Genomic DNA, 26,405 nt, shown 5'->3' with positions numbered 1-26,405 from the left:
CGCCATCTACCATCGTAAACTCGGTCAAACCAGATGGCAAAGAGGAAACTCACCATTCTCGGGGTGCTCCATTTCACCGATGCTGCCGTCGGGTGTGGTGCGCTCGTAGTGGTCCTCGGGCAACGCCAGTGGGCCGATCCGAGGCCCAGATGACGACTTGGAGCTGGGAGTCTCCGACTCATCCAGCCCGCTGTCGTAATAGCTGTGCTGCGACGCATCCTGCAGGTCTTGCGCCTGATTGGCCGTAGAGAAAGTCACCCGACGGTGTGGCAGCTGGGTAAAGATGCAAAATTGTAACGTTATTAACATTATTCGCGATGGCCAAAAAAAGGACCAATGACAAACTGCATCAAGTCACATATCATATCGAAGGCTGCATCGAAAGCTTTCAGGATCTGTGGATATTCTTACTGTATGCCCCTGTATAGTGATAAAATTGCCTAAAATCCTCAGACCACAAAGTGTCCATATTCAATCGCAAGGTAGAAATCAACAAACTACAAACCACAATGAGTTGTATACGTGTCAAACTTGATTTTGATATGAAGGCTTTTGGCTTCTTATCCATGACAAATTTGGCAAAATATTTGCAATTATTTTTGCAACTATTATAAGGCCATGATCACATCACATATCGAGGTGAGTAATTATCCAACAAGAAATTAAATTGAGTCATATTTTGGAACTATGTCCTGCTGAAGTTGGCACAATAGCCAAAAACATGTCAAGATTGCCTTCAACTCAGAACTAACCATACAGCAAACATAAAGTCACATTTGCAAAAGCATCCTTTGACTCATTATGTATAAAAAAAAAAATTGAACTTGAAATGAGAGTCACTAAAAATATTTGGTGACACATTTAGACAACAGTTGTTCATGAAGATGCCTGACGGAAACCAACATGTCCGCTCGGCTATCAATTGCATGCGTGAGAGTCGACTTAAACCTGCTAAAAATGCAACACAGTCACATGAAGTCTTCCCCGCTATGTTCTAGTTTGCACGGCCGAGTTAATTTGGAGTTGAAATGTCATGTGAAGGCGACGAGTTAGTTTGCATAAAAGCAGCAGGCTGAAAACAGACTTTGACGCTTCATTGACTTTGTGGAGGAGGAGGAGGAGGAAGCCGTCTGACTTGATGCTTTTATAATTAAAATACAATTAGCTGTCCATGTAGCGCTGCAGGACACACACGCGCACTGAGCCAAAGACACACACGCACCTGAACGGGGCCAGACAGATAAACAGCACATCCCTGGCTGGCCTGATACTCAGTCACCATGGAAACTGGTGTCACTCTAGTCAGGACCCTGAACCGCTTCAAACGGCATCAAAAAGACTTTTTGTAATTTTTTTTTCAAAATGGTGACTGTCCACAGTCCGGTGTCCCTTTGGGAAGCGTAGTGCGAGGGATCAAACAGACGCGGCACCATTAGCAGTTGCCAATTGCAACACCCCTGAGGATTGCATTGAGAAAGGTTTTTTTTTTCAAATGGAAAAAAAAAATAGCAGTGAAGTCACAAAATGCCGAGATATAAATTGGACTTTTGTTGTTTTGATTGTTTTGTTTAAACTGACAAACAAATGATCACAAACAAACATCCAGTAACAAATGGTCAATAAAAATTGAGGATGTTCAATTCCATTTTTTTTTTTTTTCTGCACCACACACACTAATAACCACACACACGGCGTGAGCGGCAAATAAGAATTTATCGGAATGTTGTTATTAATAAACACTTCCCGCAATCTGTCGAAAGATAGAAATCGACGCTTGGTTATAAACAGAGGAGGAAAGAAATGATCAAGATTCCTCGCCCGCTTGTGTAAAAGGCGAAGGCCAAAGGGTGAATATGCAGAACTTCCCCGTAAAATACAGAGTGAGGGGACTTTTGCAACAATGTGACAAATCTTTGTTTTTGTCCTTTTGTACTTGTGCGCTGGCGTGTGTTTGTTTGCCGTAAATAGAAGTCGTTGTCTATCTCAGCGCCGAGCACATCACAGTTGAGAAATAATGTTAAAAAAAGAAAATCCTCACAGTCACCCCAGGAAATCTTCGGATTCCGCAACAGTACTGTTTGCGGGACACCCACGAGTGCCTCTTTTTATTTTCGTCTGTCACGTCGCACGTGTTAGCCACTACGAGCTAACATGCAATTGGTAAACTGACGAAAACTGTCGCACTGGTTAGCATGTCTGTCTTAAAGTTCTGTGGTGCAGAATTTAATTTAAAATTGAACACATGGGCCTAGTTTGCTACTGTATTTGAACATTTTCAGTATTTTTTTCAAATGAAGGGCCAAGTACTTTTTATAATTGGTGTAAAAATCTTGAAAATCACCATGCTAAGTGATTAAGAATGATAATATTTAAATATATAATATTTATTGCATTAATTTTCACATTTGTATGACTAGAACTTAAAAGGGAAAATAAAAATGAATTCAATTGCAAGCAAATGCTGGTAACCTCCATTTTTGGGAGGAATATGCCAGATTTTAAAAACACCCACAGGAGAAGCTGGAATGTCTGCCTGAAGACGAGGAGGAAACTACGGACGGTGAGGAGCATGAGGAGGCCTGCTGATGATTAAAAAGCAACCAGGAGAGGAGAAATGAACAACGCCTCGCCGGCTGTTTGTCAGCTGAGACACAAAGCGGGAGATAACGCACCGTGTGGGTGTGTGCGTGTGTGTGTTGTGCGTGAGCTCCTCATTACCTCTCTGCGAGAGATAAGAGTATGTGAGGCTGCATTGTGCATGTTTATAAAAGTGTGTGCTTATCAAGTATGCACGTGCACACATTTGCGCAGACACACACACACAGACACACAGACGGCCAACGTGGAGAGCTGCGACATCTCATAATTCCACACAGCAGCGTCACATCACTTTGAGTATTTGATGAATGAGGAAAAACAAATGAAGAATGTGTGAGAGAGCGAGTGAGTGAGCGAGTGAGCGAGTGAGCGAGTGAGCGAGTGAGTGAGTGAGTGAGTGAGTGAGTGAGTGAGTGAGTGAGTGAGTGAGTGAGGGAGTGAGGGAGTGAGTTGTGAAAGTGACTGTGTGTGTGTGTGTGTGTGTGTGTGTGTGTGTGTGTGTGTGTGTGTGTGTGTGTGTGTGTGTGTGCGTGTGTGTGTCTGCGTGTGTGTGTCTGTGTGTTTGTGTGTCTTTGTGTCAAGTCGGCCGCACAAAATCAAGTCAAGTCAAACCCAATAGGGAGGCTACAATGTAGGGCAAAGCAGATGCGTCCATGCCACTCGTCCACATTGTTCCGGCAAGTTCTCTGGCTGATGGAAGCACTCGTAGGCTGGCAAACCAAAATGGCCGACTTCATGGCATGGCTTTTGAAGATCTTTTTTATGAGTCTACTCATGTCAGACATTTCACGGGTTGAATTTTCAGACTTGATTTCAAAAGTAACTTGTTGGATTTGAAATGATTGTGCCCTCTGCTGGCTGCTGACATGACAGCGAAGCAGCCCGTTTAGTTAGGCAGCAAACTAATCAGGCCTGAAGTCCCTTATGCTAACGATGGAAAAGATCAAGAAAGATGTCGACTTACTAACACCAAGCAGCTTAGACAGCAAACAAGTTGGGCTAGAAGAGTAGAAAAAGGTTTAAGCATCAAAGGCAGCTCGTCCGACGGGCACTCGTCATGCGTGAACGTCTTAGAAACGACTCGCGAGAGGTCAAGAGGCCACGAGCGGAAAGGAGAGCGTGTGTCGTCGAGGAATTTCCCGAGGCGGTAGCGTTACCATTAGCCGCTTTCATGTTGGCCCTCCCTTGTGTTCGCCTTCAGTTTCTTCAGACGTTACTTTGTCATAAGTCGGGGGAAACCTGAGAACGGGTAGGCTACAAGAAAATCCTGCGAGGTAATCAAGCCAAGATGGAAAAAAGATTAAAACCATCCAAGTGGAAGTTTAGCAATTATTTGGATTAGCTGATGAACCGTGATATGTGTCTGGGTTATGAGTGTTGAGCGTGTTATGAATGTATGTATGTGTATGCTTTTGTGTGATTGCGCTTATTGACAGTGACACTACACACAAGCACACACTCACTCACTCACTCACTCACACAAAACAGGTCAGCTGAGTCCATCATCTGCTTCTAGAGTTCAGTCGAACGCCAACATTTGTCTGCCCTGCAGGTGTGTGCGCCATGTGTGTACGCGTGTGCGTGTTGACACTGACACTTGACGTGGCAATCCGATGAACTCACAAGCGACTCACACACACGCACAGCACACAAGTGTGAGGGAGAAAAAAGACGTAAATCTCTTTTCTCCGCTGCTATTTTTCAATTTGCTGCCTGGCTGCTCTCCGGGCCGACGCTCAAACATCCGGACAGAACCCAAACGCAGCACCGAAGGATGACAGCAGAACAGAAGAAAAAAGAAAAGCTCTGTAAAAGGGACGTACGGCGACTCAACGCTTTTTTTGTCTGAATGTGCGCATTTGAGAGTTGCTGACGCTTCTCCGCTGTCACTCAAACATCACAGGCCTCCTTTTGTGCATCTTCTGCACACACACACACACGCACACACACGCGAAAGCCGCTTAAAGCAACGCTATCAGTGCAAAGCAGCACTGCAGGTACGGCGTTTAATTTAATATATGCAACTGTCATGTTTCTTTGTGGTACTGTTTAATCCACAAGTGAAAGAGAACAGTGTGGTGTTGTGTGTGTGTGTGTGTGTGGGGGGGGGTGCATAGGTCCATGGGATGACGTGCTCTGAGGCTTAGCAAAACATGGTAAAAAAAAAAATTCAAATGACACAATATATCAACATGCTAATACAGTAATCAGTTAGCATCCCAAAACTAAAGTAGTTAGTCCTTAGCGAGAGAAACATAGCAGAGCTGTCCAAATTCATCGATTAATCGACAAATAATCAATTGTCTACTTATTCGACAACTATATGAATATTCCAGTCATCGTTTAGCCATTTCTAATCCTGCAATTGTCCAAGTCCTATGTCAGCCTCTCAACAGAAACAATCCATTTTCATCCTTGATGAAAACAAACAGATTATCTTGTGTTTAGAGTTTTTGACATGAGTTTTTAAGGTTCATTTATTTATATTGCAGCTCAGACAATTTTATGACAGACTTGGGGCCATGTATTGTATCTATCTCTGTTGCGTATGAAACCATTTGCCTTGTGGAGTAGAGGAATATTTCTCAAGGGTCATAACAGCCACAAATGTGGAAGTCCACTTGAGGAGTTAGCAATTTGGCAGCTCTGCAAGTAAAGCATGCAATTAAGTACTTATTTTGTTTATGTTTACAACGATGGACAGAGGGCTAAAGACATAAAAGTAAAGCCAATGCAGCACACATCTCATGAATGGTTTTACTGTCTGTTTTGATGTATTTAATCCAACCTTGGAAGCAGCAGTATGCTTATTGCACTTGAAATTCTGGGGACCTGCAAGTGACTTGTGAATGGTTGTTTTTATGCTAGTTCTAAGATGTTGTTGTTAAGAGTTGTTGTGTTTGTGTTATTAAATGGTGCTTACTGCATCTTACTTTCACATTCAACAATAATTCCTGATTTAACAAAATTAAAACACTGATACAAACACTAATTAAAGATAATAAACTACATCAAAACAGCATTAACCAAAATTCTACCAAAATGACTTTCAAAACTAATTAAAACTAACTGAATTTTTAAAACAATACAAATTGTCAAAACAATAGAAAAACAAACTAAAACAAAAACAATTTAAAACTATTATAATCGAGGACCTACAGCACTAAATGTCACCCTGATGCTATAGCTAGTTGCTAACAATATGTAAGCAATCGCAGGCTAATGTTGCTAGCCCACAGTAACAGGATAGCACCAAAAAAAAACAAAAAAACTAGATAGCTCCAAGATGCAAATACAGCTAACCACTCGTAAGACAAAAAGCATTGACGGGCTAAAGTAGGTAGCCCCTCAGCTCCAAATTAGCATCTACGCGTTAATACACGTCGCTAGTTGATAGCAATCAGATAGCGTCTACATGCTAATGTGCCCAGCTCACAGTAACCACATCATTTTTACATGGTAATGGAGTTCTTTGCTTATAACCAGATAACATTTATATGCTGATGTACTGTACCAGCCTGATAGCAAGCAGGCAGCGGGCGAGGTCATGTGATATACTAAGAGGAAATGAAGCTGAGCAGAAAGTGACGTGACGCGTTAGTTTAAACCGCGTCGGGTCAAAGGTGACGGTAACAATGAGAACAATCCCACATGTGTGCGACAGGAGAGAATAACAATGTTGATCTTATTTTATAGCCTCACAGGCCAAAGGTAAAATTCCCGACGTTGGTGCGGTGGTGTTCTGTGTTGCAGATGCTTGTGAGGTGAAAAGTCCAAATTTAAACTGCCTTGTGACATAAATGTATTGCCTCGCCATGAAGACAAACAAAATAATGACTTTCAAATGTGCGATATTACGTCACACAAAAAGCAGGTGTTTTGCAACGGGTGCGTGGAGTTATCCGGAACAGATTTATGCCGTTTTAATTCATTCTAATGTGGAAAATTGATTTGGTGTCAAGTTCAACTCCCAAAATCAAGGATCGTGCATGTTTTTCCCTTTACATTTATCAGTCTGAGGATAATATTTGCCCTCTGGCCACCAAAAATAATGTTTGTTATTGTTTTGAATCTGCGTGTGCAGGCGTGTTTATTTGCACCCGGATGATTGGAATGAATCACGTTTGCTGTTTGCAGAGGAGCTTTACCAGGTCGGCGCTAATCAAGCGGCCGCTTAATCACCTTGAACGAACACTGGCATTGATCGTTACCTATTCAAGCCTGCAAATGGGATATATTTATTTTGAGTTGGGAAGAAGAGCGGGTGCACCACCTCAGTGGGCATACGAAGAAAAAAAAAGTGTGCGAAGCCACTATATGCTCGGTCAATAAATCACGCAGGATGGCTGCACGTGAGCATGCAGGTGTGCGTTAAAACGTTTCCATACGTGTGGATAAAAATAGCAGCGAGGGGGGGGGGGGGGGTCTGCGAGCGGAAAGGGGGGTTGGCGGGATTGCGCTCACAGGAGCTAGGGTCGATTGTGTAGAAACAATAGAGGATGGAAAAGGATGACAGTTTGCGAGTGGTTGCAAATTCAAAGACGGGAAATATGATGAAAACGTGGCCAGAGGACTCCAAATTGGGCAGAGGTCCAATCCGTCTTTGTCTAGCTACGTCTTGTCATTGACTGGTGATTTCTTTTCTTCGTTCTTAAATTCATTTCAGACATGTCAACAACCACAGGAACAAAATAAATGAACACTATTGTACATATCCGTATTAACACACTTCCTTTGTGTCCTTTCTCAACATAATTGTCCCAAAATCATTCAAATGAACAGACATTTCGATTTTTAACATAATGTGGCAACTTTTTACCCATGTTTCATGAGATGCTGCAGGTAGACGCACCTAAATGTCCACCCAGCCAACTTAGCCGGCGGAGTTCATAAAGATGGCGCGCGGCGGATGCCAGCCAGCGTTCATTAGCGTCTAGGCAGGATTAGCCGCCTCTTGCTTGCCAAGAATGACCGCGGCCGGCCAACAAGAGGCTCCACGGGGAGGCTAATGCTAATACTAAGCCTAATTGTAACATGGCTGCCCGCTACCGAAGGTCCAAAATTTCCTCGTGTGGCTCACAACACACAAACACTAAAGGTGTTCCGATTAGGGTTTTACGCTGGCAATTCCCATATCAATCGTCCATGAGATTCCGATGTCGATCACATGGGTTAAGTTCACGTCTTTTGTTCACTAACAATTGTTGAAATAATCGATTAATCTGCCAATCATTTTTCACTCGGATCAGAGCCGCCTAAAAAAAGTGTCATTTCAGTTTCAACAATTACTGATTCAAACATCAACTATTTTGGTAAACGATTCATCAATTAGAGAGCTTTTTAATAGCTTCAAATCATCCAATTCCTCTAATTTCAGCTTCTCACCAGTATGTATATTCATACAATAAATAAATAATGTATTAATAATAATAAATAAAGAAATAAATAAGAGATGTATTCTTTTTTGAAAAACCATGGTGAATTTTTTGGAAAATTTCCTGACATACTGACCAAATTGAAATCGATTGATTTGCTTTTTTTTTCCAGTCAATTTTAAACAAAATGCCTTGTAGTCAATGAAAGGGATAGATATAAAAAACATGTTATAAAATCTGTTTATCTGATCAAATTTCCAAAATAATGCACAGAATAATGGGTTGTTAAAATAATGAGAAAATAAATAATAAAACATGTATCCATTCATTCTTTGAGTGGCTTCTCCTAATGGATTACGAGCATGCTGGAGCCTCGCCGAGCTGTCTTTGGGCGAGAGGCGGGGCACGCTGGTTGCGAGCCAATTACAGGCAATTGCTTATGCTAATGCTAAAACAAAATATACACTGTACCAATAAATTTGGGTATCTGACCAAAAAAAAAAAAACTTTGAAAAAATCTTGCTGTCTAGGAGACATGCTAATGCTGAGTCACAACAGAACATACTGTACACAACAAATCGTACAGAATAGAATTTTAGCGTGTGCTATCAAGACTAAGCTATAATTTACAAGTGCATCTAAGAATACGAGCAAACGTTCACTTTTTGTTACCTTGTGGCTTTGCCCTCCAGACAGCCAGCTAATTGTGCGCCATTGTGTGGCGCCCCTGTGTACGTGTGTGGCTGTGAGGTAAAGGTGAAGGAGCACTTGAGAATCTGCTTAAAGGGATGTAACCACGGCAACCAACCTGCATGCGTGTACTTTTTATAAACGCCATTCAGGAGGGCAGAGTGTTACGGTCGTGACAATAAAAAAAAAAAAAAGCATTTGCTCAACTTACGACAAAACAAAGGAAACACTTTTTTTGTCTGATTCAAGGCTCCATTGTGGGAGTGCTTGTTTTGCCCACATGAGTAACTCATTGAGGAAGGAGCATTTTTTTTTTTTTTTACTTTTCCTATCGGGCTCTTTACTGAACGATATTGTGCCCTCATCAATGAGGGAGCGAGCACTTATTTTTGCTGAACCTTCACATCTTCGGTGTTTGGGTACTCAGGGCTTATTTTGCTAACGACTGACATCATTCAGGGAGTGCTTTTTTTTTTTGCTCCCCTATTGCCATCATTTTGAGAGCACTCGTTTTAGGCCTCTAATGATATAACAAAAGAAAGCATTGAGTTATCATCTTTAAATGTCGTAAAAAGGAATACTTGTTTTGCGTTTGTTAAAAAATGTCATAGAGGGAACACTTGTAACATTTGACACTTGTTTACCAAAAGACATACCGAAGGAGCGCTTGTTTTGCTTGCGTTCAGATGTCACTAAAGTGTAAGTGAAAGTGAGGGATCACTTGAGTGAAGGACCACTCGTTTCGTTCACTTTAAAAATGACTGAGGGGGCGTTCTTTTTGCCCATTTTGTGAGTGCTTGTTTTGCTCACCCTAAGACACATATTTAATCATATACAGAGGAGTTTTCAATAATATAAACTACAGTTGGGCGTGTACTCATACCAGGTATTGTATTGTGCCACTACCTGATCTATCCGCCATCCTCTTGTGATTGTTTTTTAATTGCTAACTTAAAGGTATACATGTTTGACAGAAGCATACAAGAAATGTATGTATTGGAAATAGAAATAAATATTGGGGGGAAAAAAAGGAAAAATCAAAAATACAGCGGTACCTTTACTTACGATCGCCTATACTTATGAAACCTTTGACATATGAACCGGAGCCTGGCAATGTTTTTGCATCTAGTTAGGAACTAATTTTCGACTTCTGAAACAACGCGCCCAAATCATATGTGGTTATCATTATTCTTTGATTTTTGATGAATGCATTTGTTTCTGAATCTTTTACAACTTGTTGATAGCTCCGCCCACAAGGAAGCGGACACGGGAAAATGACTTAGAACGCCTCAGCCTCATCCTTCCCACAATTTCCTGTAAGATATGGGAGTCTGATCGCTTATGACGAAACGACAACCATCAATAATTCAGATTATGAGTCGAGTGCGAGCATGTGGGAGGAAAGACTGAAGCCAGGAAGGAAAGGAGGCAAGGCAAGGGCACTTGAGTGGGAAGGAATGGCAGCAGCCTTATTGAGTGAAGAATTAGGATTCTACTGCTGACCCCAGCGGAGACGCATAAATCAAATGCGCCTGCTCCGGCACAAACACGCTGCTGATGGATAAACACACGTGTGCATATGTTACAACACGTATGACGTGGCACATTTACACATCTATGCACCCCATCTCCTCATGGATGCGCATGCAAGCTTTGTTCTGATGTGCAACAGTTCAGCCATCAATCAACAATTCATTGTTTCTCAAATTAATCGATAACTATAGTTATCTGAATCATTTAGAAACTTTCATTGAGTTGAAATGATCCAAATTGTGACGGCAAAAAAAAAAAAAAAAAACCTCATCTAATTGCGGCTGTTTTTCGTTTTGAGAGAATGCAGACGGTGCGATAGAACATTACACGAATCAAAGTTAAACGCTGCATCAAATGACTCGCCGAAACGTTGTGCGGGGTTCTCTGTGCCTCTTCGTGGTCCTTTTTTCAGGTATTAATTATTTTATTTTATGACACCGCGCGCTACCTGCGGCTGCCAGCTGGCGGTGGTCCCGGGTGCTCATCAATAAGACGGATGAACTGGGAAGCAACCGAGGCGGAAGATGTCTGATTCCCTCGGATAGCGACGCACCGGTGCAGCGCAGCACACCGCCACCCAACTCAACAATAAGCAGAATAACTAAAGACATTAAAAAGTTGGCACAGGAAAGTCTGCTGCAAGCCAAATGTCCCATCAGGCTGATTCCGGCCCACGCTGGACCATTCATCTGTGCGGTCGAGAAGCTGAGGTTAGAAGCCTGCGGATGTGCACCGCGCAAAAGGACACGGAGGCCATTGAGCGGATTTAGCTCAAGGCCTGCTAAAAGGATGACAGGAAGAACTTATTGACTGATGTTTGGATGTGCGTGTGTTTATGTAAAGTTATTGTGACTTCCAGGGATTCCCCCTACAGCGGGAAAGGAGGGTGCGCTTGTTTTTTTTCCTGTCTCGCTTTTGTTGTCCATCTATTGTTGACAAGTTCCTTCCTGCTTTAGAATGTGTGTGTGTGTGTGTGTGTGTGTGTGTGTGTGTGTGTGTGTGTGTGTGTGTGTGTGTGTGTCGTGCGTGAGGCAATGTGGATGAAGGTGTCATTCACAGCTCGCTGACAGTCAATTTGTGTGCGTCCTCTTTGAAATTCAGCTCGTCGCTTAGCTGCCTGCCCGACACGGCGCGAAGGACGGCGGGACGGCGTGCAGACACCACGTTAAACGCTTCATGCCGTCCCCCTCCACTTTTGTGCTCACAACCGCGACCAGTACACATGAAACACACCACTGAAGAAAAAGGCCAGAATATTTGGTGTTTGTGGCCTCTACAATACAACAAAATTGTAAATAAATATATATAAATATTATTTTATTTTATGTGAACACCCACAAAATTAACTAATTGACTGGTTACTTTTTTTTAAATACTTTGACCCATTGAATGAAACAATTCATGAATAAAATCTGATAATTTCAGAATTTCAGCCTTACACTCAGATTTCATTCTTGGTGGAAGCAGTCTTATTGTCTCCACGGTTTTCAAAATAAGACCTTGACAAACATCTACTTTGACTTTGGCACAATATAATCCGCCATTTTCTTCACACATTGAATATCGCATATAAAACACCTTTTATGTTTCATCATGGTTCTATCAGATCATTGTGATCCGATCTGAAATGTCGTCCACATTTGAACGAGGTCGGAGCACATGGCGATTCCTTACGCCTATTCTGCTTTTCACAATTGTGCCACTCGAAAACAAAAAGTCAAATCTGTCAACCGAAATTTGTGAAATCCTGATATAATCCAGTCACATCGCAGCATTCGACTGGCCACCTTTCAGTCGCAGTTGAGTCGTACCATTTTTATTTATTTTTTTCTTAGATCTGAGTGAATACACACGCACGCACGTCGGCATGCACGCACACTCGGGAGAATTGGCTCACGCTGATTTGCTGACCCGTCACTGCTGTCAAGAATCGTTTCAAGAAGTGTCACGGCGCAAAGTGCTAAAATGGCATTTTTATTATATTCAAGGACACTTTTTGATTCTTTAAACTAAGGTTTTCCACTCGCCCACATGCCGTATTGTCTCACCTGTGTGCGTGCGTGCGACATGACAGGAACGCAAGAGGTGGAAAAGAATAGCAAGTTGCAAGTGGACGATGCGGTCAATGTGCTCCTCCAGAGGTTATGTTACACACTGTGATAATAAATACTTGGGAATGTGTTGTATACTCTTGGGTATCAGACACTACTGCAAAAAAAAAAAAACATGTTTAGAGTTATTTCTAAAAGTTATGTTTAGAGATTTATGGGTCAGGATGTAGGGTTAGGTATTAGGATCAAGGTAAGGATTAATGTTCAAGATTTGGGATGAATTCAACTTTTGCATTCTGAAGCAAGATTAGGGATTTGGAAATTGTATTAGTGTTGAAGGCAGGTGGCACCAAAGTTATTAAAAGTGAGAACTACAGTAGTCTTTGAGTATCAATAAAGATAAAATGATTGACAGTGGAATCAGTTTGTCATTTGCAAATGTACAAATTGTTATTTTTGGAAACTATCACCAATTACTTTTCATGCTTATTTTTTTTTCATCTTCATGGCAGTTATAAGAGAGCGCCAACTCAGATTTTCCCCGTTTGCTGTTTGACTCGGCCCCTAACCTCAACCGACTCACTGCCATGGCAAGTACTATACCATGCAGTTTGACACAAATTTCATAAATAGAAAATTTGCTCAAATTATCTTGAATTATTAATCATTTCTGAAATTCAACAATGTGAAGACCGACAATATCTAGCAGGAATGACTTTGCTCGAATTTGAGGAATTCACTTGGTGAGCTATTTTTCAAACAAGTTAGCGTGTTGCCTTCCAATTAAAAAAATATTATATTTTATTATATATATATATATATTATATGTGACAGTTTTAGGCTGGGGTAAGGATCTGGATCAGCGGTTGAGGCCCGTTTTCAAGCAAAATTCTGGCTTTGGGTTTCGGGCCAAACATCTTTGGCTGCATAAACGTGACATTTAGAAAGGAGACAAGCTAATCAAAACAACACCGCTTCCCCCGTTGACATGACAAAGGCTAAAAACACAAGACAGCAGATTCAATTGCTCAATCAATAAAGCAATGTATGTATGGACGGATGAGTGCAGAGAGGAAGAGAGCTTTCAGAGTAAAAATGTGATCAAGTATCAAGACGCGCTGTGAAACCTGAGAGCGGCGATGAGATTTCAACTGAAACGCCTTTAGCACAGGAAGTGCACGCAATACAATCGCATCACCTGGCTGAACGGGAATCAGATGACCACGTGCACAACACAGACCGATGACCGGCATGAATCAGGCCGAAACTGCGAGGTGTCATTCCGGTCCGCTCGCATTCCTCTCGCTCCTTAAAGAGATGAATCAACAGCTCATGCTAAGCTATGTTTTAAGCTAACTACCCGGAATTGATCCGGAATTCTCAAGGCGGTTACAATGTGGACAAACCTGTCAGCCACTTAGCATTTGAGTCTTTCCCATGGCCCATCAAAGCTAACAGCTTCTCTGCGTGAAAGGTACTGGTGGTTGTGTGAAAGTCAATGTGTTTCTGAGGCACAACAGAAGCTTTGACCAAAATTAAATGTGGATGCACGTTTCTTCTTCCTGCTTATTCCCTGTTGGTGGACAGAAGTGTGAAAATGCCTGATTGGCAGGATAAAAGGGGATTTTGTTAGCCCCCCCCCCCCCTTAAGACAAGTGTGCCATCTTTCTAGCATTTCCATTAGCACTTTACTGCTTCCGACAAAGCAGTAAATGCTGTTCAGTAGTGTTGAGATTTTCTCTTCTTTCAACTGAATTCTCTTTCTCAAATGCAACTCTGTCAAATAAATTTTGACATTACAAGCGTCTTTTTTTTTGTCATCACTTCATGGCAAAGAAAAGAATGGTGTCAATGAAATAGAATTTGTTTTACTCATTCGATAGTTTATTTAGCTCATTAGGTTGTTGAGCGAATATAAAACGAATATTAAACAATCAAATGGTCTGCTTCTTATTCAAATATTTGTTGTTGTAGGTGTTAATAGATCGCAAAATCGGCTATATAATCGGCGTTTTAAAAATTGATTATTAGTGTATCAATTACTTATTGGACTTTTATGCCTCCTATCAAAATCTGCCTCAATAAATGGATGTGGGTGTTTTCAAGCGGTAAGCATGGTGAGAAAGCCCTGCTCTCCCACGGCACCTGAACGCAGCAAGGTCAGGAAACTAACTGTCATGTCATACGGGATAAACTGGTTTGGCCATGTGTGTGTGAAGTCAAATAATACTTCCTAAATTTCTTTCAGTTCATTGTTTAGCTCGCTATTGTTTCATTGAATACTTGAGTTCTCCTTTATTCTGACAACTTTTACTTCCAAAACTAATGGGGACTCTATGATTTAGTTTATCAAAAATACAGTTCCTTACTTTGTGTCAAAGTTATCGTGTATTTGTGTCCATGGACACATGGACACATGGATTAAGGAAACATCCATTCCCATGATAACCGATTTGTGCCGAGGCCATCGTTGCAAAAGCGGAGTGAGGGGTGGTGGTGGTGGGGGGCATCGAGAAGGGGGGGGAGCGAGGGGAAACAGGACAAGACAAGCAGGGATTAAATACATTTGTTTTCTCCCGCACCAAATTAGTATTGACGGCAGCTCACACGGACATGAGGCGGAAAAAAGCAGCCATGTTGAAAATTAATTTTGTGTGAGTGTGTGTGTGTGTGAGAGAGAAGTGATACGGCACACGTGCACACATTCACACACACACACACGCACGCAAATTTAAGCAAGCTGTTCCGCTTCACTGCCCACTGACAGATAAAAGGATGTACGTAGCTATATGTCAGTGCGTGTATGTGTGTGGGCACAAAGTGCAAGAAGACAACAACGTGCCGTTCCAAGTTCGTGGCAGCAGACTTGTTGACTATTTACAGATGTTTTAAAAAAAAACACACATACACAAAACGGCTTCTGACTCACAAACTGGAAGAAAATGTTCTATAGAAATATAGTCGTAGGTCACAAAAGAAGCAGTAGACCAATAAGTTGTTCAAAATAGAGTGATAACTCAAATTCTTGTGGGACAGAGTAGGTTTGATGCCCTCAATACCGGCCTTTGGGGAATTGGGTACTCGCGAAGGCAGCTGATACCTGCCGCGATACTCAAATAGTACGGTGAATCAGACATGGAGTAAATCCTCCTTGCCAGTAGAAGGTGCTATACTGTGACAGTTTAAAACGTCGGGGAATCATGCGTGTCAGTACAAAAGAAAGGTCTTCAATCAGGTGTCAATTTTGATGTTTGCTGGGAAGAAAAACTCAGATAACTGTTAATTTATTAACAGAATAATTAACAGAATAATTCCAAAAATTTGGCAAAGTAAACAGTACCAAGTTGAATTACGAATGCTTGACACCATGTCAGTCATGCATTCTGTCTCTGATATTTTTTTTTTTTTCCCACAGCCTTGGTGGTTTCTTAAAAAGAAACCTTTTGATATCCATCCATCTTCTATACTGGTTGTCCCCAAGGGGGTGCTGGAGCCTATCCCAGCAGTCTTCGGGCAGTAGGTGGGGGACACCCTGAACTGGTTGCCAGCCAATCACAGGGCACACAGACATGAACAACCATTCACACTCATTTTGGAGCGGTCAATTGGCCTATCAAGCGTGTTTATGGGATGTGGGAGGTAATTTTTGTGAAAAAAGTCAAGAAAACGTAAAATGTGTGTCTTTGAATTCTTAGTCAATAAAATTCGGTTCAATCTACTCGCCCAAGAGAGCGTATCAACAATGAAACAAAACAAAAGTGAAAGCAAACAAAGCGTGAACACAAAGGCAAAAAAAAAACAAAAACGTATCGACCATATAGTAGCAAAGGACCTCAGGCTATTTCTGGGCTATTCCTGTGTAACCTTGCGAAAGGAAACTGGCTAATATTGAACCTGAGAGCCTTTCTCATCTCCGACACACCCCAGGAACAGGAAGAAGAAGATGCTGATGATGAGGAAGATGAGGAAGTGGTGTTGTGGCCTGGCGAAGGATGTGGGAATCAAATTCAGACAAGATGTCCAAAGGCTAACGGAGGATTCTATTGACTGCTTCACAAGCTGCGGGGATTGGACGCCAGCTAAAATTAGACACGGGTGGATGATCCGGCGGGTTTTGTTTGTATGTATGGAAGTTTCATACGTATGTGAGAGTGTGTGTGTGTGTGTGTGTGTGTGTGTGTGTGTGTGTGTGTGTGTGAAAGAGAATGTTTGAAGAATAACACAAACATCACACAACATTGTGCACAAATGCTTGACGTCAACCACTATCGTACTATTCTACTTTACTTACATACTATTCACTTTTCTGTCGTGTGTGTTATTCATTTCTCTGAATCAATACACGTTGATCCAAAGTGTTGATTGATTTTATGCACATGTTGAAAGTAGAGATGTTTGATATCATTTTTTTCAGACCGATACCAGTGAGTGCCAATACTAATATAACCTGTAACTATGATGCATAGAATTTTCCCCTATTACATTGACAGGAATTTTCAAAGAAACATCCAAAGTAGTGGAGTTCAGCAAAAATAATAAGAGTAAAAAAAAAAAAATCTGAAAAACTAGTCATCAACATGCTGATTTGTGTTTCACTTTGGAAGATCTCTGTTTGAATTGTGAATTGTTTGAAATGGCGACCAACATGGCTAAACTTTCCGTTTGTTGACAAGCATTCCATCTCCATTTGTTTACGTTCAAACAAGAAATGTCACACATCCCCACGCACACACACACTCACGCACACACGAACGAGCAAGTCCTAAACACCAGAAGCATTATCGTGCATTTACATGCTCAATTTTAACATTTCCCTTACTAAATTGCATCAATGGCCGCACTGCTTCCATTTCATGCGGACTGTAGATATTTTTGTCCGAATTTGACCTTCTTTATGTGTCCATATAAAATCTGCTGCTGTGCCTTCAAAATCAATATTACTGGCCTGTATGCTAATTCCGCAAAACTTTATTTTAGGAGTTTACTAGTCCAAGGTACAGTACTGTTTGTTTTTTCCGCATGTGTGCTTTCAAGTTTAGCTCCATTGTTCACAGTTGGCCTCTTCCTCCCACTAAAAAAAAAAAAAAAAACACCTCATAAAGCTTCTCTGGTTTGCTTGGTCACTTTTTTTTGTACCCTGTGTCCCCCCTACTGGGAAGGAAGAGGAGGGTGAAGAGGATGATGAAGATGGGGTCATCAAGTGCTTCCCCTGCTGCTTCACCTGTTCACCCTTTCAATAGAAAGCAATAAGTATTCAATACATGCATGTACACATTGTTATGTATACATTCTAAATGACTGCTGTTACTATTGAGATGTAGTATTCACAAAGCTTGGGGTGTAAAAGCTGCTATTCGTTTTCAAATGGACAATTGTGGGAGGAGGTAGAGGAACAAGACCTTCTGTTGAGAAACAAATGCCCGAGCACAAAAGGAGCCATTTGGGTGACTTGGGTGGGGGATGACAGCAGACATTTCCATGTCTATGGTGGAAAGGTGGACATTTTTCCCCCCTACCTTTCATTTTCTGACCTCCCATGGTTGTCCACTCATGTGTTTGGCACCAACGTTGTTCATACTGATATTTAGACTTACTTTCAAACTGCAACACTGTATGGTTGTCCAGGAATTTAATCCTCCCAGGCGATTTATAATCCACAATGGACTTTGGTGTTATTTAAAGATATTCTAGTAAGTAAACAAATGGCAAGATTTCATGGCCATGTTATTTAAAAATTAACTTTTGCTGCATTTCACAGAAGCTGCCATGTTGGTTATCTCTCACCGCCAATCATAAGTGTTCTTGGTGGAAGGTGCCGAAAGGGTTAAGCAAATGGAAGCACAGAATGAATTCAATGGACTTGACTAATTATGAACTTTGTTTTTGAAAGAAATAAAGAAGTTTTTTTTGGTCAGATATTCCTGAAAAGTATGAAATTGTGTTTTAACTGAATCCGTTTCAACACCTGCCAAAGTGGCAGCTATCTTGACACAAACCTAGTTTAATGAAGAGAAAGTCACTGATGATAATGTAAGCAGCTGATAGGTAAATGAGTGCGGTCGTCATTTCCATGAAGTTTCCTGTTTGTCTGACCTCGTGGGTCGTGTCGGCGAACGTTTAAGGGTCGAAGCTGAACGTCATCCTGTCACTTTGTGCTCAAACATCCCTGAAACTCACCAGGAAACTTGTTTGTTCTCTTCCTGCCCCACATCAAACAAATATCAGAACAGAGTTGACGCACCCCAACTTCCTAAAATGTGTCATAGAAACAATATTTCCAATTATCTGTGTCCTTAGTTTTGACTGGGATGGATTCGGGGGAAGAAACAAAAAGGCCACTAAAGAGTCCCGCTCACACAAGTCCGACAAATCTGTCTTTGTCGTCTCAGCTGTGTGCCGCCTGATGACCTTTCACCCCTCGGCTGTAGACAGGAATTCAATGTGAGTGTGACCTTTGCCCCTGCATCCTTCCTGCTGCCTCATTAGAGCCAGCGCCTGTCTGTAGATTGCTGCCACCATGTTTAAAGCACAATTTGCAGCAATAATAATGATACTGGTAATAATAATAACAATATAACCTTATCCAACTTATCCAGTGTCCTTTTTCAGTAATCATTCACACTTAACATTCATAGTGTCTTTAATTTGATCCAATTGTGCTTTTGGCTAATTAGATAATCAGTCAAATGTGACACACACGCACACACTGATTCTCGCGACAATTACGCTGATTTATTTGCATGCTTTTAGTTTAGAGTTGAAAGAAGCTAATTAGCCAGCAGTTGAGTTTGCCAATTACCTGAGCTTCATTATTGACAATTGCTCACTTTTTCCATTTTATTTATGGTTTCAATTCCACTCTACTGCCTCGTTGGGCGTCATTGCCCAAACTGACAGTTCATCAAGAGACACGTTACATAGCGTTCATGGCGCAAGGTTATTATAGTCCATGCAAACTCAGAAAATATCTCAAACTTATAGAAAGTACAAAAAGTATTTTTGTTGGCCAAATGAAATAAAAATACGTAAAAAAAATAGGATGATCTCAACACCCATAATTTTCCCATTGTTGTTGCATATTGGCACCATCCTCCGTGGCTACAAATAGAAAATCCATTGAATCGATTCAACTGAATCCTAATTTGGATTCGGCCTATAGAGGCCAAGTCATCCAATCACGTCGGCTCCCGTCGCATTCAGAAGTTCCCGCTGCTGCCAATCGGAGTCTTTTGTCCTGCGAGACCTCTGCGGTCAAAGCCACAAAAGTGTCGGCAAAAATAATTCCCATCCTGACTAGTGGGCGAGGGGAAGATGAAGGTGCGTGTGTGTGTGTGTGTGTGTGTGTGTGTGTGTGTGTGTGTGTGTGTGTGTGTGTGCGATTATTCAGCATGGTGCTAGAGTGTGTGTGATTGAGTTCAGAGGTTATGGGTGGTCATATCCTGTCCATTAGCAGGATAAAAAGCACCTCATCAATCAGCCTCCACCTGGTCGTCCCACTAAACAGGGCATAACCAGCACCACGTGCGAGCGGCTCACCTTTGACCCCTAACTGGAAGACTTTGATTCAATTTGCTGCAAGTCTCTAAACTTGCTTTGGACAACACAAGCTGAAAGGCCTTTGAACTCACAAGCATCTCAAATTACACTTTTAAAGTAAAAGCATCACCTCACCAACAAATGAAAAATGTCAACATGTACTTTCAAAATTGCAAAGATATTTTTTTAGTGGCTAACCTTCGGACCTCAAACTTGGAGATCAAAAGAAAAAGAAAATTGTGGGAAGAGATCAAAATAGAATTAAACAGATTTACTTTTTTTTTCAATGTTGTGTGGGCGGCATGGTAGAGCGCTGGTTAGCACGTCCGCCTCACAGTTCGGAGGATGCAGGTTCAATTCCACCTCCAGCCCTCCCTGTGAGTTTGCATGTTCTCCCCTTGCCTGCATGGGGTTCCTCCGAGAACTCCGGTTTCCTCCCACATCCCAAAAACACTGCTAGGATATACTCCAGCACGCTCGCAACCAAGCGGTACAAAAAAATGGATGGCTAGATGGATGGACAACATTGTGTGATAAAATCAATAAATTAACGAATAAGTGTCACAGTTAAAATGGTTTTGAAAGGTAAAAGCAAACCTACAAGGGCAATGTAATTTGAAAAAGTACAAATCAAATGTTTTAAATTATGGAGATGGGAAAATAAAGATGAAAAAGGACATAACATAAAAATAAAATACATTTTCCTAATTTATACTTAAAAAATATCCATCCATTATCTGTACTTTTATATGAATGACTTTGTGTACCTAGAAAAGCACGATATAAATAGAATGGATTATTTTCATAAAAAAAAATTAAACAAATAAAATCAGGGATAACAAATTGATATACTTCAAAGGAAGTAAAGTTTTGTGGCCTACGTGGCATGCCAACGGGAACGTAACGATTCTTCGTGGAAAATAGAACAGAATTTTTTGCCAACAAGCTGCGGCCGATCAGTTATCTGTGACAGCATGATTGGTGTGTGTGTCTGGACACGTGTGTGCGTCAGTCTACACCACTGCCGCTGGCGCCATCGACATTGGCTCAAACACACACACACACTGACCTACACTCTTTGTGTGTGTGTTGTTGGTAGTGTGTGTGTGTGTGTTAAACAGAAAAGTGTGTTGTTGGTAGCTGATTACACACACACACTCGCACGCTAGCCAGTAGCGATCAATACCCCGATTGCCCCCAGAGGCTCCAAACACTCTTCCAGCGAGTGTTCAGACACGTGTGAGCGATGCGTCCAAAGTAACCCAGAAAGCCGAGTCGGCCATGTTTGTCCTTTCAACCCGCTTGTCAACACTGTTGGCCAAGTTACTCCCCGAACTGTAATCGATTCGATTGTACTTGTTCGGCAGAGGTCTCTCCTGCTTGCAAATCTGCATCAAAACACTTAATATTGGTCACGTTGCTTCTTCTGGGCTTTGGACGCAGCAAAAAAAGAAAGGTACTAGCATAAAGTCAAGTTTGCAGCAATGTCAAACATTACATGGGAAATGGACGTCCAAAAAAAAAAAGCATAAGTGGCTTTTTTTTTTTTTTTCCTTAAAGTGCATTTGAGTCTGTATCACCAGCCTGAATCAACACATACACAATTCCACACTTCAACGCGTATGCACACACGTGCGGGTTCTACAATTGTCAATTGTCAGTCGTCTCCCTGTCAGTCACTAAATGATGACACAGTGCATACCACCAAGAGACTACACGCATGAAGAGACACACTCACAAGCATGCCAGCATAAGAGGGTCAAAGCAGGATTTGGAGGTTAGAAAAAAAAGTCAAGCCCTGTAAATGTTTTCTACTTGTTGTTGCCGTGCAGCGTTTGAACCAGCATATACGAACGGCTCAGTGCCTGCAAGGAGTAGAATGCAAATAAAAAGTGCTTGTTAGTGACTTTACGTCCAAGTGAAGAAGATGTAGATGAACGTGGGTGGGTGGCCTTGACGCTTCAATATCTCTCTGTAAGCGCAGAGAAGAAAAAAAAGAAAGCAATTAAAGCTGCCATCTACAATGAACGAACTCTGCCGCCACACAGATTTCTATTTTGTGGCGAGTCACCAAAGTTGCCACGCGTTTCGCCCACGTGCAATGAAACTCAAACTATTTGCAATTTAGCATCGTCCATCTGTCTCGTAGTATTTGTGGAGCAGCAATCAGACAAAAGCTTCCGGGACTGAATAATACAGAACATATGGTAGGGGACAACTGAGCCAACTGAGAATAAGTTGTCAAATTGAAAGCAAAATGGGAAAATTCCAGTATCTTTTTAGGAAAGGACTTTTATTTAGGTCTTATATATATTTTCTAACCAAATTTTATGTTGCCTAGTCAAATGGATTTCACAGGCTGAAAAAAAAAAAATGTGTTTGACTGACTAATGATATTTTCCTGTGATGATTTGTTCTTGTGGAAAAAAATGTGTACCGAGGTCAAAGTTAGCTTCACGGTGTTAGCGTGATTGACACTGAATGTTCAAAATGAGCTACAATGAGCTCTTTAAGTCACCTGACAGTGTTCAGTGTTAACTTGGTTGCCGTAGTTACATCATTAAAGGGAGTCACAGGTCACATCAAATTGTTTCCAGGTGGAACATTTTTGTGACTTCTCAAAAGACTTTTCAGTCTTGTGCATTTTAACTTTCCAAATACGGAATTGAATGGTGTGTCTCAGCAGCATGAAAGACGCTTCGTTAGCATTTGGCTGAGACAAGGACGAAGCTTTTGAATAAGTTAGCATTGAAGCAGCTCAAAATGAGGACTAGCAAGCGCACATAAACACGCACAATTGGGTCAGTCAATCAGTCAATCAAGTGTGAGCTCAGCAAACATGCTCATTGATTGATATATGTGTGTGGGGGGCAAGCGGGTGGCAAAGAAGCTCTTCAGTTTTTTTTTGTTTTTTTTGTGAAACACTACCCTCATTAGTTTTCTCGTTAATAATTTAGACTAGATAACCATCTTTAACGCTAGCTGACATGTTTGGTAGTTTCGTCAAATTACATGAATTGATTAACTTTGCTAGCCAATTAGCTTGTCATTTCTGACAAGGCTTTTACAATTTTTTTAAATTTTAGTTGAAGAAAAATAATTTTATTTTGACTCCTTTTTTTCTCCATTCTGTTTGTTTTAATTAGATCATAGAGCAGATTGGTTAGTTTTCATAAGTTTTTGAATATTTGGAATTTTAATTTAAAGATACATTTAGGTAAATATTCATATTCTTCAAACCCAAAGGTCTCATCAACCTAATCTAAGTAAGCATCTCAAGACAATGGGTCTTTTATTGTCCTGAAAAGCGTGGAGTATCTTAGTAATCGCTAATTTTGTCCAAGATAGCCACAAATCCATTTACTAATCCTAAATGATAGTGTCTCTGTCAATTAGATAGCATTAAGTAGCCATCTGATGCTAACTACCAAGCTACATAAACATTCACATTCCTCAAACCAAAACATCCCAACAAGTTTTGCCTTCCAGCAATCTAGCGGAGCAGGGGAGCGTGAAGATAGCTTTTAAAATGTTGCCATTGTGACATATAACGCCTCAAGCAGTATGCTAACATGGTAACGGCTAGGTCAATACATTTCAGTCGTCACTCTGTCAAAGGCCCATCATCACCTTTTGTGCATCGCTAACACTTCAGGTGCAACAGAAAGAAAAATTGTACAAAAGGTGGCAAAAGCAAAAAAGGGATGTGATAAACTTTCACATGGGAAAAAGGTAACTTGAGTAAAGTATTGAGAATAGTCTATTTTTTTTAAATAAACTACACAACATAAGATTAGTTTTGCTTTCTTGTAAAAAGAACATCCCATATAAAAAATGCTTTTTTTCTCATATTTCTTATTTATTTATACAAAACTATATATTTACTATACATATACATATATGCACTATATATTGATAGTGTTTCCGCGTTAGATGTTGGTAAAGTCCAAATGATGTAGTCAAAAAGAGATTTTTTTTTTGCTTGAAATGACAATGAATTGAGGAGAGAGAGACACACACTTATGCACGTACACACAGACAACACAAGACTTTTGTTGATTCGTGTTTGGCAGCTTGCATGGCGGATTTGGTGTGCCTTTGAACACAAAACCTTGGGGAAATTTACAACAATTAACAATAGAGGAAGAAGGAAGAAACCAAGAGGAAGAAGAACAAGTGACAGGAAGTGATGACCTCAATCCGTCGCTAATTTTTGGGGCAGATTATGCTCAGACACTAATCCCAGACTTCTTTAACGTCTTCTTTTCTTATTTTGATGTGTGGATGCCAGACCTCAAGTCAACATTATGCGACTTTTTTGTTTTTGAAAAATATGACTTGTTATAGGTTATTATAGGTTGCTTTCTTGATGATAGATTTCCTATATTATTTTTCATTTCTATTACAAATACAATTTTATTACTGGTAGTTTGCATTTTTATTCCTATTCAAATAAAAAAAAATACACAACTTCTAACCACAATATAAGATCTTTCTTTCTTGAAAGATGAAAAAAGATAAAAAAGATAAAAAAGAGGAGGCAACCAAGAAGAACAAGTGACAGGAAGTGATGAACTCAACCGTTCGCTATACATTTCTCTTCCTCCTAAAACTATTTTAAAAAATTATATACTGGAGTATGATACTTTAGCAAAAGATTGTGACTTGTCGAAATAGCAGTGACTAACGCCTATAAAATAGAATGACCAATAAAACAAATAATTATGAAACTTTATTTATTTATGAAACTATGTGTTAGTTAAAAAAATACAGTTATCATTTCTAGTCAAAATAAATAAAAAAATAGTAAAGATCTACCATTTCTCTATCAGAATTGAACGTATGACAGCTCTCTTCCGTAGAAAATAACCTCATAAGATTACAATTTAGTTTGAAAAATGCAAATCTGTCTTAATTGTGTAAAACATTTGAATGGTAAAGTTATGTGAACGATGGGAATGTGTGAGTTAACAGGCGACCTCAATCCTTCGCTAACATCCTGAGAGATTACGGCCAGATGCTAATCCTGACATTTCCATATATTTTGTTCTCGTCTTTCATTCTCTTGGTAATGTATTTTCCAGATTTCGGATTTACCAGTTTGGCTTCACTCGACGACGGAAGATTTTCGAAACATTTCTAAATTCTAATCAGGAAAAAAAGAAAAAAAAAGAAAATGAAGGAAGATGTGAGGTCAAATGCTGGATTAGCAAAGAGCAGATGTTGACGCACACGCAAATGTTAAGAGCCGGCTAAAGTGCTCCTTAAATGCTGCTGCTAACTAATCCCGCATGTTACGTGATGGCGTGCTAATGCTTGCCTGCCAGTTTTGCGTAATGTCAGCCTGCAAACAGGAAATAAAAATTGACCCATTAAAAAAAATGTCTATAAAATGCAAAAAAAATACATGTATTGGAATGTTCATGTATTTCATGTTGCAGAGATGTTGTACAGCGTAAACATTCTGGTGAATAACAGCAAAATAAAAAATATGTTAACAGTGGTTTACAGATAATGAAATTTATTTGTTCAGGAGACACTAGCATGCAGTTCAATCTGTTTTTTTAGCCTTAAAATTTGACAAGTGTCCTTGTGTAACGCACCAGCGCATTGTGCCATTATGTTAAACAGAGCAAAGCCACCAAAACGTGACTGCTTTGTACTAACAAACTCATTAAGTTGATTAAAAAAAACAACTTTGTTTTGTCACACTACAACCACTCATTAAAAACATGAAAATATGTCTTTTTTATTTAAAAAAAAAAAAGAAATATTGTTGTAAGATTTGACTTTCCTTTTACATTTATGACCCTTTTTCTCGTTACTCAGAAATAAGATTATTTTAGTTAAGCTTAGTTTAGTGTGTTATTAGTCTGTTAGCATGTTAGCGTGACTGGAGCTGTGGCCAAATTTGTTGTTGGTAGAGTCATTCGCTTGGGTCAATCTATTTTTTGTCACCATTAGCTTGCAGCTAAATATCTTTAATCACGGTGGCGTGTCAGGAAAACAAAATGTGACTGTGTTGATGGAAAAAGCGGGACAAGTTTGTGGGTTGCCATGTGAAAGCATCAAAGAGGTTCTTCACTGGTAACCAACAGGAAAACCTATTGTTTCTAAAAATAGACCGGTCTTCAACAAGATTACTTTTTTTTATATATCTGCGTTCTCAGAGAGTGGCTCATTTTTTCCTCCTAAAGGAATTTCAAAACCTCATATGATTAGTTGTTTTCCCTAAAAAAAACAAAAAAACAAAAAACAAAAGCAAGATTAGAATCAAGATTAGCTTGCGTGACTAACAACTTGTCTCTGGTGCATGTTACTATCTGACAAATACAAAGCACAACTTTAGATGCCCAAATATCCTCCATGTGAGTTTTATTTCTTGGTGTTTTTCCCTTTGTGACATATATTGTTGCTGCTTGCGTGTTCTCCTGCACAAGCACATGGAGCAGCTGGACCGCTTCTGACCTTAAACCCCACCTACAGGTACATCGGTGCACTGACCTCCACCTCCGCAGAAGGCTAACACCTGCTAACACTGATACCGACGCACGCTAACTTGTTTAGTGCCCTCAAGGGGTCCAATACTTTTACTTACTTCTGACATAGACTAACATGCAAG

At 40.5% G+C, this 26,405-nt stretch overlaps 1 protein-coding gene across 1 annotated transcript in view; it reads right to left on the bottom strand.

Moving 5' to 3' along the window:
• LOC147060446 (protocadherin-1-like) overlaps positions 1–26,405 on the bottom strand; it is a 76,754-nt gene that overhangs the window by 35,242 nt on the left and 15,107 nt on the right. Inside the window, exon 4 of the mRNA XM_085900255.1 lies at positions 54–273. Coding sequence (XP_085756381.1) covers positions 54–273 — 220 coding nt within the window. The remainder of the gene's footprint in view (positions 1–53; positions 274–26,405) is intronic.

This window comes from Syngnathus leptorhynchus, chromosome 2 (genome assembly GCF_054491065.1).
Source record: "Syngnathus leptorhynchus isolate UIUO chromosome 2, UIUO_Slep, whole genome shotgun sequence".
Lineage (NCBI taxonomy): Eukaryota > Metazoa > Chordata > Actinopteri > Syngnathiformes > Syngnathidae > Syngnathus > Syngnathus leptorhynchus.
This window is presented reverse-complemented; position numbering and strand designations above follow the sequence as displayed.